Consider the following 18,016-nt stretch of genomic DNA (forward strand, 5'->3'; position numbering starts at 1 on the left):
AGCAGCGTGGACACCAACTCCTGAAGCTGCTGCTCAGCTAAACCTTTAGAAGACTGAATATTATCAAATAGGACGACCTCCATTTTAATACAACTCAGCATGTTTTATTGTGTGTAATTAACAGACTAGCTTCAGAATAAAAACACGCTTGGTGGCGTACCTGGTCGTCCATTTTCCTCTGCAGCTGAACGATCTTGTTCTCCATGCCCGTGTTGAGCTTCTTCAGGTGCTGGGCAGAGCGAGCTTCGATCTTCAGCTGCTTCAGCTGCCGTTTGGCGTGCATGCGTCTGAAGGCGCACTGGATGGTGATGGCGGCGTTGCGTGCTCGTCTAAACTGCTTCCTCTGCATCCAGCCGCGTACATTCTTCTGGATGATCATCGCCTTGTGATGCAGCAGGAACTGTAGAAGCAGATGTAGGAGATGGTTGGAGGACTAACAGCACGCACAGACACACAAATCCATTCACTCAGAGCGTCCGCCTGACCACATTCCTCCTTTAACTTTGTTTCAAGTTTAATGAGACATCAAAAACTGAGCCGCGTCTTCCCAAAGAATCGGCTTTAAGACTCGAAGTTCATACAGAGTAAAGAACGGGACAGAAAGTCCAACGATTACATAACAAACACATAAATTTATGAACACATGTCCCAGCTCCATTCAGGGGTTTCCTGTAAAGAGGAACTTCTCTTTCATCCACAGCTGCTTCATGAGGCACTTAAAAGCTGCATGTTTAACACTTAACATCCATGTTTGTAAGAGCAGATTTTCATATTTCTGCTCACGGCTTCATGAAAACTTCAGTAAAGTTAGACGCAGTGTTTAATGAAGCTGTTTTTATTTTATGCAGATTTCTGTCTCTGTGCTTGTTTATTTGCTTTTTCTTTTTTAACACTGCAGTTTTGTCGTTGCTAACACCGAGCAGTGATGGCGGCTGTACCTCTTGGTAAATCCTGCGGGTGAACATCCCTCTGGCGTACGCCTGGATGGTGACCACTGCGCGTCTCACTCTCAGAAACTCGCGTCTCTCTCTCACCATGCGGTACTGCTTCTGACAGATGATGGCCGCTCGTGTCTGACGCAGGAACTCAGCGTACCTGCAGGACGAACATTCATTAACATCACTACATGATTCGCTGCAATGTGACCTTAAACATGGCGGCGGTGAAGTTTCAATTTCTGATTGGCTGACACAAAGAACTTGAAAATAAAGAAGCATGGATTAATTTGATCTTTACACAGTAAATTAAAACAGTTTAATTCTGGATGATCATTAATTATATCGGCTGATTGAAGTTTAGCTCATTTTCTAGCCTCTTCACTGAATCACTCACAGAGTTCCTGGTGTGGGCTCACCTGCGGGCCATGTATCCTCGGCCGTATCTCTGCAGAGTGACGGCCATCTTGCGGATCTTGCGGTATCGGATCCTCTGCAACCAGCCTCGAACCGTCTTCTGGATCTTGATGCAGGCCGAGCGGAACCTGTCAGTCCGGAGCTTCTCCAAGTACGCAACCTGACCCGCTCGGAAGAAGATCTTTGTCTTTCCAAACTGGAACATGTCAGGCTCCTGAAAGACGGATTTAAACGAGGGTGAGGCCGATTAAATCAGAGTAATTACCAAATAAATAAATGTGTGAGACATGTGGAAGCACACGCGAAAGAATCCCTCTACATGAAATGCAGACAAGTTTAATGACATTTTCGTTAAAGTTGACCTTCTAAAAATTTGGTGTGCAAAATGTGAATAAAAGCTTTACAAACAACAAATTATCAAGCGTTGAAACAGAAAGTTTATGTTATATTTAAACGTACAGGCTCATTTTTATTTAGGTAGAAGTAATGTGTTTCCCACCTTGATCAGCGTCTCCAGCAGGTTTTTACACACCAGCTTCTTGTCTGCTGTCATCATGTCTGATTTCTTCATCAGGACTCGATACCTGTTGAAGAAATCTGGGTACGTCCACCTGGAGGAGCGACACACGACACATGCGGGCATCAGTTCTGTGAACTGTGATTTCACTTCACGTCGTGTTGGTTAAACTGTCAAAAACAAGAGTTCTGTTTCTCGTTCACATGAGTGGTTATTAGATTTCAGATCATTATGGCGGCACAGACTTCTCCTCAGGCCTCGAGGAAATGGAGCAGACAGACAAGCAGAGAGCTGCTGGATTTTCCTACCGCTCTGACCATGAAACTTAAACCAGGTGAGGGGTCACATGATTGAATGACAGCTGAGCTGGACTCACCTGGACGGATACCCGGCCGCGCTGATCCGGATCGTCTCCAGGACTCCACAGGCTCTGAGTTGCTGCACCGCTCGCCGCGAGTCAAACCTGCAAAACAAGAAACGCGTCAACCCTCCCAAAACAGAACGATTTTAAGTCCGGCAGCCCAAACTCTTCCTCTCACCTCATCCTCTTCATCGGGACGGCAGCAGAGTCAGCTCACAGCAGACTGAGTGAGTTGGTCAGCTGAGAGCCGAGTGGGAGTCAGACATGTGACTGAGGCGCTTTATTTAATTTACCCGCGCTGACACAGAGCGGTTTGTGCTGAGCAGCATCAGCAGACACAAACACGATGACAGCTGACAACTGAACTTAGCTGAAAATGTTCACAGAAATGTGATTGTTTTCAGAAAAATAATAATAACACGGCTGTTTGTAGTCGGTCTGAATCCTAAAAATGAATCCTGTCATTACTCAAATATAAACCAACATCGGCACAGTGCACAGAAGAACCTATTTTAAGATTAAGTGGAGAGGATTAACAGACTGCTACTACTTCTTCATCATCTACTATTACTACTACTTCTAGTAACAATAATAAGAATCTTTTGATGTAAACTATGCAGCATTAAGTTTGCGAATTAATTTGAACTGATGGACATCTTTTAAGTAAATTTGCATGTTTATTGTGAGGCACACGTGTTGTTCCTGGTGTGTTTGTGACTTGTAGGAAAACGTGCTTTAGGGGGAATCCCTTTGGTGTAAACATTCTGCGGCGCTGCTCGCTGTGACGGCCGTTAGTGAAACATTTATTTTTGAAGTGAGCTGTTGTGGAAGAATGCGGCTCGCTGCGTTTGGAGAGAGAGGAGCGGTTTGGCTACTGGTTTGGTTCAGGCTGTTTTTTGGGTTTGTTTTTTTTTTTGCTTGAATAAATAAGAATTTAGTTGGAAGTGGATCCTGTTTGAGCAGGTCGATGTTCTCACGCCCATGCAGAACCTGTTCGTCATGACCTCTGTGATATCAGACCTGCTCGTCCTGTTGGGCTGCGCCACAATGAACTCGTCAGCATTTTGAACTGACTCAGCGTGTACAACCTCAGATCACTTCCTTTGATTCAAATAGAAAACGAGACGAGCTGACTCACGAGAAGGCCTCTTTGAAGTCGTTAGGTTTGATGCAGCGCACGTAGTGAGGAGTCGTAGCATTCAGGGTGTCCATGAGCAGATGCAGAGACGTCCGGAACTAAAAACACAGAAATGTGTGAGAACAGCAGCAGGAAGCACCACAATGCTCCTGAAAGTCCTGCAGAGCTCACCTGATGCCCCACCGTCTTCCTGTGCTCTTTGTTCGGAGCTTTGGGAACCGTCTTCAGCGCTCGGACATTCACTCTGGCAGACTTTGCAGGGGTCACGTCGTCTTTGTCACTAAACAGGTCGGCGACGAGCTGAAACTGAGGGGAAGAAAAAAGAAGAAAAAGAAAAGGAGGTCAAAGAAATGTGCCATGCATAATCTTAAGATTCAGGTTCACCAGTTCATCAGAAACAAGCAAATTGAATTCCTGCTACACTAACAAACCCAGATAAAAGGTCAAATAAACCAGCAGGAAGGACAAAATGATTATTTGTCATCACAAATTACAAAAATGTGCAAAATGTGCAGCTTAAACAGATGACGCGGAGCTGGAGTCTCTGATCTCACAGGAAGAAAGTCCTGGTTCTGGTTCGTACCTGGCTGGCCTTCAGGATGTTGATCTGCTCCTCGTAGACGGTGTCTCTGTTCTTTTCCAGGAAGCCATCACACTGATACTCCACCTGCAGAGAGGGCAAGCTGAGCGTCAACCATCAGATGAAGATGAGCAGATGGACTGTAAACTCACAAACAAACGCAAAACGCATATCTAGATATTTCATAGTGATCATGATCAAGGCTTTATTTAGTCATTCTAAGCTTGACTGTAAGTGTGAAAGGAGACCTGCCCAGGGTGTATGCTGTCATGTATTTTAAAATACACCCTATTAGCCAAAAGGACCTTAATACGATTTCTCCAATTCTAGATCTGTCCAAGTGATGTAAATATGAAACTTTTCAATGTTTTTATAATGTGATAAACAGCTGGACCACAGCCTGAGGAGACTGTTTAAGGAATCTGCGATCCTGTGAAGTGAAACCCTGAGGACATGAGAAGGACTCTTTAATACCCTCTGCAGGGGGTGAACGTCCTCGGCTTTAATCTGTCAGTGGAGACAACTCTGCCTTCAGATGATCACTTTCATTCATTTCCGCCCCCAGACTCTGGAAACTTTAAAGCTGACCTATTCTGCTTATTTTCAGCTCTGTTTTTCACTCTCGCTGACATCCTGTGAAGTTCTGTAAAACCAGTAAAAAGATCGGGTTTCCTCTGAGAGTACAGTGTTTGGATACTCAAACTCTGAACCTCATCAAACAGCTGGTGGAGGAGTCCTTGGCTCACCTTATCAGCGAAGTGTATGATAATGAAGGAGATGTTGGACATGCGAGGTTTCTGGAAGTGAGCGCTGCTGGAGTGCTTATTGTAGAGCTTCTGGGCCCAGTTCTGATCCGTCCCCTTTGGCACCTGAAACACAAACAGATTACACAACAGCTCATGGAGGAGATCTATTCAGGCTACCTGAGCGCTGAATTACACATTTACTTCCTCCTCCAGTGCTGTCCCACATTATCATCATAACTTCAAAGACAGAGAGAGGATGAATAAATCATCAGCTCTGATCTGAGAGATTTACACCAGATAAACACACAGATAAGCACCAGAGAGGTGCAAGAAAGTGCAGCACTCAGCAGAGTTTCCGACACTCGGTCTAAACACGGCAGCAGCTCGGGAAAACTGGAGCAGACATGAACCCCATTTCATCACAGCCCTAAGAGTTAGGGCCCGAGGATCATCAAACTCTAAATATTACAGGAAAGTTCTCCATCTTACATTTTCCACACAACCCATTAAAAAGGACAAAGTGTTTGCAAGCGCTCAAAAAAATAAGGCAAGAATAAGATTATAAGTAGATGTCTCACGTCTGTGGAAAAACGTTGTTTTTATGAGTGATGAGCTCAAACTTTCAATCTAAACAAAGCATATTTGATACATGAAACTAAGTTTCCGATTCCAGGACACGAAAATGAAGCCAGCATTGACGCCAAAAACCGCACATCCTCCAGTGTCCACTGGAGGCTCCAAAAGTGAACAGAAATCAACAGTTTTGATCGCTATGACTTATTTTTTAACAATAATAATAATAATAATAATAATAATAAAAAATTGCATTTATATAGCTTTTTTTTCGAGACACCCAAAGCGCTTTACAATGCCACTATTCATTCACTCTCACATTCACACACTGGTGGAGGCAGCTACAGTTGTAGCCACAGCTGCCCTGGGGCAGACTGACAGAAGCCAGGCTGCCATTTCACACCATCGGCCCCTCTGGCCATCACCAGTAGCTGGTAGGTGAAGTGTCTTGCCCAAGGACACAACAACCGAGACTGTCCGAGCCGGGGCTCGAACCGGCAACCTTCAGATTACAAGGCGAACTGCCAACTCTTGAGTCACGATCGCCCTTTTTCTCCTTCATAACAACTTTACAGGGAAATGGATGGGTGGAAATGGTTGGTTCATTTATAACTCACCTGTTTAAAGTTTGCACTATTAAACGCTGTCTGTAGTCGTTAGCTGTCTGTTATTCTTCACCTCAGCTAAATAGTCTCTGAACTGGACCTCTGGATTGTTTTTGTGCTGTTGGAGAGTTTTTGAAGAAGTTTGAACTCTTTATCGCTCTAGCACAAATGGTAACAGAGTTACGGTGACTTAAAGAGCCTGTATAAAACAGGCCAGCTACCAGGTGATGGTTTAAAAATAATTATCGGATCATTAATATGTAAGGAAGTCTGAAATTCAGTTCATGTGAGCGTAGCTCTAGGATTTCATTATTTACCTGCATTTGTGGATGCAACAACCAAGCTAGCAAGCTAGCTAGCATTAGCGTATAACTTAACATTTCCTTCTGGCTCCAAAAACCCGTTAATAGTGCCTTAATCCCCACGAGGTATCGAAACGGCATGTTTCACAAAAGTGCTTAGACAGTGTAAAATGCTGGATGGATAAACATTTTCTCAGCTTAATGAAGAAAATACTGAAATTCTTGTTTGTGCTCCGGAAAAGCATACAGCTCTAATACTGGACCCCTGATCTTGGTCCATTAGCCTTTTACGCCAAGTCTTCCATCAGGAATCCTCAGGGTAAATTTTGACTCTGGTTTTACTTCAGATGGTCACGTTCAGTCATTCATGTTTTTATCACTTAGTACTACTACCACCACTACAATATGTCCTAAGTAGTATTATCTCACAAGCAAAACTGGAAACTGTTATTCATGCTTTTGTTTTTTCAAGGTTGGATTACTTTAACTCATTATTCACCTGCTTAAACAAAGCATCACTGGAACATCTGCAGACTGTACAGAACACTGCTGCCAGACTTCTGACCAAACCACCAAAGTTTTGTCACGTCACACTGCTACTCGTCCAGCTCCAAAGTACGCGTCAAGATCTTGGTTCTCACTTATAGGGCTCTGAATGGTCAAGCACCAGCATACATCAAATAACTTTTACACCTGTATGTCGTAGCAGGTCCCTAAGGTCATGTGACCAAAGCCTGCAGGTCGTACCATGTACAAGGCTGAAAACTGAAAGCGACAGAGCTCAAAAGCAGCACCTGGACTCTGGAAGGCTCTCCCCTTTAGTTTGAGTCTGCAGACTCTGTTGAGCTTGTTAAAAAGCAAAGCAAAAAACTCATCTTTTTAAAATGGTTACTTTTTTTTGTTCAGCATCCAAAGACAACTTTGAAGGTTTTCCTTGATTCCATCCTTTAGTAGAGTCAACACAGCAGTTTTGCGTTCTTTTTGTGTTATAGTTTTATTGGTTTTGGAGAAAAGAACTTTAATGTCAAAATCACAAAAATATAATGTGTGTGACGGTCAGTCTTACTTTACACTCCTCGTCCAGCAGGTCCAGGATGCCGAGCCGAGCCTCGATCAGGTCGATACACGGCTGGTTATCAGCAAAATCGATCAGAGTCCAGGGGATCTGCTCCTTCATGTACTCCTCCTGCTCCAGCTTGAACACATGCTGAGGACGTAGGAGGATAACAGTTTGAATCAGTGAAATCCTGAGAGGTGTGGCAATTTACATTAAAGTTCATCAGAAAACTCACAGAGTTGAACTGCTGCTGGAGTTTCTCGTTGGCATAGTTGATGCAGAACTGCTCAAAGCTGTTCACCTCAAACGTCTCAAACCTGATGAAAAACCACAGACACCTTCTTATCCAGGTCAACAAAACAAACAACAGCAGGTGAAGCAGGTGGTTAGACGCAGGGCTTCGTACCCGTAGATGTCAAGGACTCCGATGAAGGAGTGCTGCTTGGTGGACGTCTGCAGAGAAAGGTTAATGTGCTCTACGATCCAGTCGAACATGCGGGCGTAGATGTGCTTGGCGAGGGCGTCGCGGGCGTTGGTCGCCTGCTTGGTGGACATGGTCTTCACGTACGTCTCGGAGGTGGTGGCAAGCTTCCTGTGGCAGAGCCAGTGCTCCATCTGTTGCAGCTCCACACCCAGCAGGTTGCAGAAGTGCTGCAGGTGGACGTCCTTCCTCTGAAACACGAACAGAGTCAAAGTCAGAGCGCCGATAAAAGCTGAGAAGAGACTGAAAGAAAGGCCGTAGATGTACCGCAATGTGGCAGGACTCCCCGTCTCGGTCCGAGCAGATCTCGACGTTCCCAAGATGAAGGATGGACGCGATGACTTTAAAGATGCTGTTCTGACTGCTCTCCTTTATACCTGTAGATCAAAAACATGACTGAAGTGTCTGTTTATGGGAGTCACAGGAGGGCCAGCAGGTCTCTGTTAACGCTTCGCTGCATCTGAAACCAGCACATGGTGAAAGCTCGATCATCAGCGTCACACTACAACTGATCCAGAGTCTGAGTTCTTACTACGAGCATGGAGACGAAGAGCAGTTTTAAATTTAAAATCCTTTTACTTGTTTTTAATAGCAGAAAATGGTCTCATTGTCATGCATGCATCCCACATCTTAATGTTAAGATGAACCACCAAACATGGTGTTCGGGACAGACTCGTGACTCTTACCCAGCAGCGTGAAGGCCTCTCTGGTCTTCTTAAAATCTTCGGCGTCATTCACGCCCTCGATGAAAATGTTTTCGCCTAGAGACGTGTACGTGAAATCCTCTGCACTGGCTGAGGGAGGAGAGAAAGAACCGATCATGAGACGAAAGTGAATATTTACAGGCAGAATAAATACTGACTGAACTTCCACAGCAGTGAGCTGAATCCTGGTAACATGAAGAAGCAGGAAAAGACTTCAACCTTAACTCTAAATAAATTTTTTCGTTCAGAGATGAAAAATGATCATTTTTAGACCAATAATCCTCAAACGATTTGACCCTGAAGCCGACTTAAAGAAGCGCAACTTTAGACGAATACTTTATCCCATTTAATAATAATCGTCCAACCTAAACACAGCTCCCAAACTTTTGACTCACTGAGGGCGAGGTCTTTGAACTCCGGTAAGCTGGCAGAGGCGCAGAGCTGGTAGAAGATGTGATAATTCCTCTCATCCTCAGCCTGAGAAAGAAACAAACTCTTTACACAGATGAACCAATCAGGTTCAACCAAACATCCTGAGCGAGTCTTTGAGACTGACCTGAAACACGACGCGGGACTTTTCCAGCAGGTAGGTGCGCATGTTGGCACCGATGATGTGGTAATGTCTGTTAAAACCGATCTGGATGTATTTTCCAAAGCGGCTGCTGTTGTCATTGCGAGTGGTTTTTGCATTTCCAATCGCCTGATGGAAAAAGAGACAATATCATCCATGTTCTTTAAAACTGTGCAGCAGCTCCTCCTGCTGCATGGATGCAGTTTTATTTCATGTGAAACAAGTCGCTGTTCTCCCCTCCGCAGCCAACTCCGGACTGCCTACAGCACGCTCCATCGAAGTTTTTGAGGTACAAAGTAGATTTTTCTCTACTTCTATTCTCTGGTGCACACCTGCTCAGTACTAAACCTCCAGGATAATCGTTAAAAAAAATACATTTAAAAAAAATACATTTATAAAAAAAAAAAAAAAAAAAGAATTCTAGCGGGGGTCCAGAGATGCACACCAAGTCAAGGGAAATGGGCCAATTCACACAATTTTTTAAATCCACGATTCTCTGACTACAAAGTGTTTGGAAGGAGGTTTATTTAACCTGCAATTTGGCAATGGATATAAAAAGAAAATTAAAGTGCTGTTGGCATCGTAATATAATATGAAACAAGGCTCCGCCCACTCACCTCCATAATGGGACTGGACGCCAGAACTTTGTCCTCCACGTTGGTGTCGCTGGCTGAGCCGCCCACCGTGGCAAAGAACCGCATGGCGTACTTTGCAGAAACCGTCTTCCCTGCTCCGGATTCTCCGCTCACGATGATCGACTGATTCTTCTCATCTCTGACAAACACCACAGATGAAGAAAATGAACCACACCACCTCTATGGTCACAATGCAGGACTTTAATTCGTTCTACTAAAGTTAGCAGATGCTTGGCCCTGAGAGAACGATGAAGAATAACAACAACAACAATATTAACTGATGTAAATACTAAATTATTCACTTTTCCATTTGTTTATCAAAATATTTGGATTACAGTCTTTAACTTGTTTGCAAAATGCAACGATTTTAAGGTTTTTAGGCTTTTTTTTCCCTTTTTTGTTAAAATATTTAAACTTCTTTTTAAAAATTTCAGACTTGTCTTTATAAATATTAAAATTATTTCAATTATTGTAGTTAATGAATTTTAATTTCCAAAATATAAATCTAAATATGATTAATTTCCTTTTTCTAAATATGCCATCAAAGCACAAATATATGTCTAAATACATAAATCTCACATTTAAAAATGTGAATCTATAACTTTATGTACATAGATATGAATCCTTCAGGTGTTTTCCAAGAATCACAACAAAGAATGTTTATTGTGCAAACTGGACAAACACTGAAAACACAGTTAACTGAGACTGTTGGGAAGAAATATTAGAGGATTCAAACAAGTTTAACCATAAACCCCAATCTTATTTTCATTTTGTACAATAAATTATATTTGTGATAATACATCCACTTACATTAGAAAACATGAATATTATCCAATGTTTCTGATGAGAACCTCTCAAGCAGCTCATATGAGTTCTCCTGAAACTGCTCCAAGTCACAAAAATACTGGAAGTAAATTATAAAATTAAATTATCTGTATCCTTTACTTGTGCTCTTAGTTTGAAGGTTATGTAACAAAGAAGAAACTGTCCCTCTCTCAGACGGTTGTTAAAGTATTGTGAGTATGCCGCTTCCTTAAAATGAATAAATAATTCATTGAGATTCAGCTGAGAGTAGAATCGGCTAAGATGTTTCACAGCAGCTCTGGAAACACTCTGCAGATGCGAGTTTCACATGGATGCGAGTTTCACATGGATGCGAGTTTCACATGGATGCGAGTTTCACATGGATGCGAGTTTCACATGGATGCGAGTTTCACCATCTCTGCGATAAACTCAGCAGATACAAGTCGTTTAAAGAGAGCGTTTCCTCCCACGTATCTCGCCACGCTAACCAGCTGCCTCGCACACGCTGCTGAGCAGAGGCGTGACTGTAATTAGACTCCATCACAGAGAAAGTGGGAGTTTTTCCTCAGCTCTGTAATCATCGTGCTCCTCCAGCATCAAACCGCAAATGTCACAGAATAGGACGCACTCGTGCCGACGACCAATCAGAACCCACAGTCTCACCTGGCCATCTGCTTGTAGGCCTCTTCGGCCACAGCAAATATGTGAGGGTCCATGTCGCCCATGTTCTGTCCGCTGTACGCGTTGATCACCTCCTCACCATAAATCTGCAGCTGCTCGTACGGGTTGATCGCCACCAGCACGATCCCTAAAGAACACACGACATAATGTTAAATGAACAAGAATAATCACACACACCTGTCGTGTGTTCAGTCCAGTCAGTCAGCCAGTCTACCAGTCCGTTAAGTCCAGCCATCCATTCTATCATCTGTTCTCTACATATGCAATAAACCTCGTTCTGCACCAGGAAAAAAAACCCCCAAAAAAAACAAAACCTATATCCGCCCTGTCTCCTGTCTGATCCCCCTGCCCCCGCTTCCTGACGAAGACTGATCCTGATCATATCAACATATTTCTCTCTAGAAATATGGGGGTGGCTGTTGTAGAGACCCACTTTTTAGCACATCCCAGCACACCCACTCACTTCACCAGATGCACCTTGTTTAGTTCTCTCACCTTTGATTGGGTGTGGTGCTTGTCCTCGATTGCACTCACCTGTCACACATTATATGTCACACAGTATATAAGGACTGCATTCACTTTGGCTCACTCTTTCTTCACTTCCACACGGGGCGGCAGCTGAGGTGAGGTTCTATTTGGGTTTTATTTTATGTATTGTTTAAGGGAATGAGTAACTTAAATCTCTGTTTTCCTGTTTTCTTTCAGCTGTGGCAGTCCATGTGTGTCTTTGTTTCCTTCCTTCTTTGCCTTATTTATTTGAGAATAAAAGGAGAACCCTGAGAATAATTCTGAATTAGATGGCTGCTTTTTCTTATTCTAACCGGATGAGCCCATGATGTTGATTGAAATTATGTGATATTAAATGTAGGTAAAAGGAGAAAATAGGAGATATACAAAAGTAATAATAAAATAGTGAAATGGAATAAACAAACATCTAGTAACACAAATAAATATTTCTATGATATTTCTAATAATCCTGCACTAAGTGAACCACAGGAAGTGCTGACTGACCGCAGTACGTGTAGATGGCGTTGGACTCAAGGAATCGCACTCGCAGGTTGTGCAGCACGGCGGGTTCGTGCAGGTAGCTGAGCGCCGTGAGGTCATTCTCCCCCACCAGGATGTCAGGGTTACGCAGGAAAGGAAGAGGGTTACTCTTCGGTCCCACGGGGTACTCCAGAGGCTGAAACGGGATCAAGACACAATCAATACGTCGTCACACAGACTCAGATTGTCCCACAGACACTGAAACCTGACAGGAGGTATCCTTTAAGTCCTGACTCCCTCAGACCCTGCAGGCTCTCCTGTTACAGATGTGTCACCGACACACAGCAGGACAAACATCAACATCTGGACAGAAACCAGAAACTTCGCCTCTGCCTTAAACCATCAACCACTTCATGATGTGACATCAGAACATGAGGTAAAAACGACGTTGATGGAAATTTTAAAAAGTACTTCTGAAAGAAAAACACGACTCTTTTAATTGGATTTAAGAAACAAATTTAAGATTTAGTGCGATTTTTAAAACACACACCTAAAGAGGAACTCAGTGGAGAGATGCAGCAGACCTGATGAATACACCTGTGTGCTGTTCTCTCCTGATTAACACTCGGTAATGACTGATCATGTTCCTGATCAGCTGATCATGTTCCTGATCAGCTGATCATTCTGGGCTGAACTCTGATAGATTTACTCATCAGCAGCTTCTTATGGATAAACCACTATGACAGCATCATCTACACAGTGAACCATAACTGCTGTGATCAGTTTGACCCAACATGATTTATTTACTTGAAAATTGTATAATTTGAACAAATATTTGTTTCCGTCCTCATTTTCTCCCCTTGTGAAATGTGAAAATTTACGAAATTAATCATGTAAACTTATTTTATGTACAAAATGCATTAATCCATATACGCTCCTCTCTGATCAGCGGAGAAGCACACAGTCTGATGTAAATGAGCTGAAGAGAAGCTGAACATTGTGAGGCTGCATGAATTTACAAGCAGGAGTGCAGATTTGTTTTCCGATTCCTGCTGAACACAAACTGGCAGCGGCACATCTGGATCTGTCTGTTACCGTTTCATCCTCGAGTTTCAGTCGAAGGACCGGGTCTCCTTCTTTGTAGTCTTTGACGATCTCTGCAGCCTTCCAAACATCCTCCGTGTCCGGGATCCAGACCCGAGTGTACTGAAACACATGAAGAAGAAACACTTGAGTGCCAACGTTTCACTGCTCTCAGTCTTAGTTTAAACATCAGCTCTTCATGAGGGAGGAGACGACTGGACAGAGGCACGTTCATCAGCTTTAAACATGGTGACATGTTTGGGACAGACAAATGTGAGAACAAGCAGTGTGAATGTTTGACGTAAGCAGTGCGTGTACGTGAGTGTGGAGGATATGAACCTGCTGAGGGATAAACTCACAGATCCTGAACTCAGAAAAACAGAGTTTGAGAAAAGTGAAAAGATGGCTGAAGGTTAAAGCGCGGCCACTCCGAGGGCACGCGGCGTGATAACAGGGTCGTCTTTACCGTCGGTGTGAAGGAGCTTGTCGGGATTATCAGAAGTTCCTCCTGGACTTTTATCTGTTCCTGCAGATTAACACGTTTGCACTTCTGATCAAAGGAATCATTAACCGATTATCAGCTCTGTGGAAATTACCGCAGACGAGCTTTCATCTGAAATAATCCTGCAGAGGCATCATGACAGAGAGAGTAGCTCAGTCACATGACGGCATGAGACACCTGAACATACCTGGGTCTTTTATTAGAAGTAAAATCATTACGTTAGAAGAACAGACTCTGGGGACCGTGCTTCACTTTCAGGAGGAAAATTAGTTCTTGTCCTACTTTTGGGAACTCTTGGATGTTTTCCTGTTGGTTTGAAGCTGCTGAGCTTCTCCTCCTTTTGTTCCTCACAGACTGTCAGTGAGCTCCTCCCTGTGATGAGATTCATGATTCACACAGACTCATAGCAGTAGAGGAATCGTAGCGCCTCCCCACCTTCAGTCTGGTGACTCCTCTGCCTCTTTGTCAGTGCAGCAGAGGTTACAGGTGTCAGCACACCTGAGGTAAAGGTGAAGCAGTGTTCTCTCTCTAGACAAAGACCACCGAGCAGAACGACCCAGGTAACCCTGTAAAACCTGAACCATGAAACCAGCACATGTATTAGTTATGATAGGCGTTTGTGCTACAATCATAATCTGACATACACCAATCCAAATGTTTCCAGATCCAGGCTGGTACCTGGGCTTCAGGTAAACTATGATCCTGAGCGCTGATCTGATATTAGAATCAGAATCTGTCTTCATGTGTAAGATGACATCAGGTCCACTTAAAGCTGGATCAGATATAACCAGCACAGATCAGCGTCTGTGTTTATTATGCACATTTCAGGACCGCTGACGCAGCACCGGGTCAGCGCTGCTTCCCTCTGTTTGTTTGAAATCTTTTCAGACTTGACTGCAAACAGTGTTCATGACTGAGAAACTGCTGATGCTCACCTGTTTCTCTCTGTCTCTGTTTTGTTTGCATCATTACAGAAACACTGTTTTTTAAACTCCCTGCAGCTCCAGTCTGTGTGTGAGGAGGTGCATCACAGTGAGCCTGAGGGCAGGGAAAGAAAAGCTCAAGTTCCTGTAAGTAACACAGGATTGTTGGGTTGTTTTATCCTCAGACAGCTGATGAAAACACATCAAGGTTTAATCAGCCCACAGCTGCACAGATGTGTTAGTGCTGATCAGACTGACATCAGGTACAAACACGATCCTGAGCAGATCTTGTCCCTGTCTGCCTCTTTGACCCTCTGAACCCAGTGGACCTGCAGCGTGACCAGCCCAATATCGTCGTTTATGGTTTGTGTTTGTTCCTGTTCTTCATTCATCTGCAGCAATATGGTGTCACTTCCTCCTCTCAACAGACAAACTCGGAAAAATAAAGGAAGCAACATCACAGCATCTGCCTGCATGCTGAGTCCATTCAAACAATCTGAGGTCACTGTGACAGAAACTAATGAGAGCCGAGGACAAACATTCCCGCATTACATCACTGCCTTCAATGCAAATGCACTGCTGTGCACCAGAAGCTCGTTTCCATACAGTTTGCCTGTGTGACAGACAGGAATCACACGAGGTCACATGACCCGAAGCCACTGAAACACTCATGAGAGCAGCCCGGGAGTTCAGCTCTACTGAAACACAGCATACATTAGCACAGAGAGCACGGGGAGGCAAACTGATGGAAATCTCTGACGCCAGGCAGAAGGCAAATCAGTCCTGATGACATCATGAATATGTACATTACATAATTGAAGCACGCTCTGGTTACTTTCCATAGAAACAGGGGGAGTCAACATGTTCCCAGACATCCCACACAATCCCCACCCAACATGTTCAAGGTTCCTGTACAGTGAGCTCCTGCCGTCTCCTGGCAGGTAAACCTGTAACTGTGGATCAGTCCATGTTCAAAGCATGAAGCACACCGCAGGTGCACATGTGGAGAATTGACCCTGTACACGAGAAAACGCTAATTTCCTGGTTTGAGACCGGATGTGGGGTTGTACATTTCCGGTAGCTTTACTTTGCGGTCAATCGCTACTGCGAAGATATCCTCCAAAATCATGTCCAAAACTCGAAAACGGAAAGATCGCGTTAAGTTACAAAGAGCAGAAGGTGGGAACACTCACCGCTGTTGTGTCATAAAAAATCTAATGATCAATTTTGACGTTTAAAGCGTTTAGATCGATCAGTTGTTTACATCACTCAACACAAGCAGAACTGCATTACTGCAGCAGAAGACACATCGTCCACATTCAGAAGCACATCTCTGTATAGTGACTGGTCTTATGATTTAAACAGGCAAATGTTCAGCATTCAAACTACAGGTGAAGAATAGTCAAACCAGATGTTTCCCCGTTATGTCGATATCAGCTAGTCAAGTACACACCTACACAGCATGTTAACAAACCGTGAAAAAAGCCACAGCAAAGAATGATCTACTGGTACTTTCTATACATTAGTATTGTACGAAGGGTATGTTGTGACTTACCTTCAAAATTACAGTGGTCCCTCGCTATAACGCGGTTCACCTTTCACCTCGCTGTTTCGCAGATTTTTTAGTGCAAGTTTGCATGCTTTTTTTTTACGTCACATTGTGTCCTGCGTCCTGATCGCTGCAGACGATCTCCTCCGTGACGTCTCTCCTGTACAGTACAGAATCGCTGCATCGATAGCTAGCACGATGTCCACCAAATGTTTTGCACCGTCAAAAAATAAATTTGGCTACTTGATTTCACCTATCGCTGGTTATTTTTAGAACATAACACCCGCGATAAACGAGGGACAGCTGAGAAATATAACATTTGAATCCATTTTCTCTTTTGCTCTGAGGCGCGGGGGAAAAAACATCGACAAGTCGATGAACATCATTTACAGATATATTGGGTAAATGCCCAAGACATCTATATAAATGTAAATCGCCGCTTGATTCATTCATTTGCTTAACTTGTTTTGGAGCGTAAACAGGTCGTGAATAGGACACCGGAAACAAAGCTCCCCACAGGAGTTTCCGCACCGGAAGTAGCATATGCTAACGTGCACATAGTCAATAACATGCAGGAAGTTCTGTAGCTCAACTTTTTCTGCCCACACTGGAGAGCCATCTTGGGGTTAAATAACATCAAAAAATGATTATTATGAGAAGCAGCAGATTTGTATAAGAGCTTACAGTACTCACTGCTGTGATTTCAAAGCCAGCAGAAGCACTGTCCTCGCATCCTGGAGCTCTGATCTTCATCTGTGTGGCAACAGGCAGGTAAACTGTGCTTCAAAGAACCGAAACCAGCACAAAAATGTCGATTCAGGCTTTTTCAGCTCTCCCTAAACAAACACAGTTTCTCCTGCTCTCCGTCACCACATGCTTCTCAAACCGGAATACTATTACACACCATTTAAAGCCTCCTGAGACTGGGCAGGTTAATATTTCAACTGAAATCAGAACCACAAATAGAGAAAAACACCAGGACATTAAAATTCATTACAATGCTGCTATTTTAACGTGAAGTAGTCCCATTGTGCTTATGCTCCTGTTCTTTATTCTTGGACCCTACTAAATGAGATTTTCATGAGTCACGGTTCAAAATATCAGAATCAGAATCAGAAAGGGTTTTATTGCCAAATGTTGAGCAGGTTTACAACATTAGGAAATTGCTGCAGTGCTTAGTGCAAACATACTGTCATATAACGCTTAAATAGACATGAAAATAAAAATAAGAATAAGAATTAAAAGTGCTAAGTAGATAGATATATACATGAGTGCAGGTGGTGAACAGTGCCAAACATGGAATGCTGCAATAAATATCTGATACTGAGTAGATGGAGCAGCCTGTCAGTTTGACTTCAGTCTGAAACAAACTGTCTCTGCTGCTTAAACAGAGAGTGTGAACAGCAAATGGGCGGAGCTTCTATACCTTCTCTATGACAGCATCCAGATCCAAGAGCAGTGAAAAACTGACAAATGAGATGATGATGATTATTATTAGCATTATCATCATCATTAGAAACTTTGGTTTGTTTGATGTGAACAGGGTGTGACGTGTAACAGAATAACAGAAAGCTTCAGTCTGCAGGCATGAACTAAAGGACGTCTGACACAAAGTATGCTGTGAGCTCGTGTGTGATGGCATGATCTCTATCAAACAGTGTGTGAGTGCGGTGTGAGTAGTAAACGTGTGTGTGGTGTGAATGCGTGTGTGGTATGTGTACGCAGTAAGTTTATCTAGGACACCATCAGTAATTATCCAATGACTGAGAAGCATGAAGTCCACATGCACAGCATCTCAGCAGGAAACTCAGCCAGTAATGAGGACACACACACACACACACACACACACACACACACACACACAC

At 43.5% G+C, this 18,016-nt stretch overlaps 1 protein-coding gene across 2 annotated transcripts in view; it reads right to left on the reverse strand.

The window, feature by feature from the left end:
* The window catches only part of myo5b (myosin VB), a 47,928-nt gene that overhangs the window by 16,978 nt on the left and 12,934 nt on the right, over positions 1 to 18,016 (reverse strand). For both annotated transcript variants that reach the window (XM_014329312.2, XM_005947582.3), the window contains exons 2-21: positions 13,190 to 13,300; positions 12,119 to 12,290; positions 11,090 to 11,234; positions 9,605 to 9,761; positions 8,973 to 9,116; positions 8,812 to 8,893; positions 8,399 to 8,506; positions 7,980 to 8,089; positions 7,638 to 7,903; positions 7,467 to 7,548; positions 7,241 to 7,381; positions 4,695 to 4,817; positions 3,952 to 4,035; positions 3,540 to 3,674; positions 3,369 to 3,466; positions 2,246 to 2,332; positions 1,852 to 1,963; positions 1,355 to 1,566; positions 939 to 1,095; positions 161 to 400 (exon numbers count right to left, since the gene is read on the reverse strand). In XM_014329312.2, coding sequence (XP_014184798.1) covers positions 161 to 400; positions 939 to 1,095; positions 1,355 to 1,566; positions 1,852 to 1,963; positions 2,246 to 2,332; positions 3,369 to 3,466; positions 3,540 to 3,674; positions 3,952 to 4,035; positions 4,695 to 4,817; positions 7,241 to 7,381; positions 7,467 to 7,548; positions 7,638 to 7,903; positions 7,980 to 8,089; positions 8,399 to 8,506; positions 8,812 to 8,893; positions 8,973 to 9,116; positions 9,605 to 9,761; positions 11,090 to 11,234; positions 12,119 to 12,290; positions 13,190 to 13,300 — 2,766 coding nt within the window. The remainder of the gene's footprint in view (positions 1 to 160; positions 401 to 938; positions 1,096 to 1,354; positions 1,567 to 1,851; positions 1,964 to 2,245; positions 2,333 to 3,368; positions 3,467 to 3,539; positions 3,675 to 3,951; positions 4,036 to 4,694; positions 4,818 to 7,240; positions 7,382 to 7,466; positions 7,549 to 7,637; positions 7,904 to 7,979; positions 8,090 to 8,398; positions 8,507 to 8,811; positions 8,894 to 8,972; positions 9,117 to 9,604; positions 9,762 to 11,089; positions 11,235 to 12,118; positions 12,291 to 13,189; positions 13,301 to 18,016) is intronic.

Source organism: Haplochromis burtoni, unplaced genomic scaffold, assembly GCF_018398535.1.
Source record: "Haplochromis burtoni strain Fernald_Lab_line unplaced genomic scaffold, NCSU_Asbu1 Contig_528, whole genome shotgun sequence".
NCBI lineage: Eukaryota > Metazoa > Chordata > Actinopteri > Cichliformes > Cichlidae > Haplochromis > Haplochromis burtoni.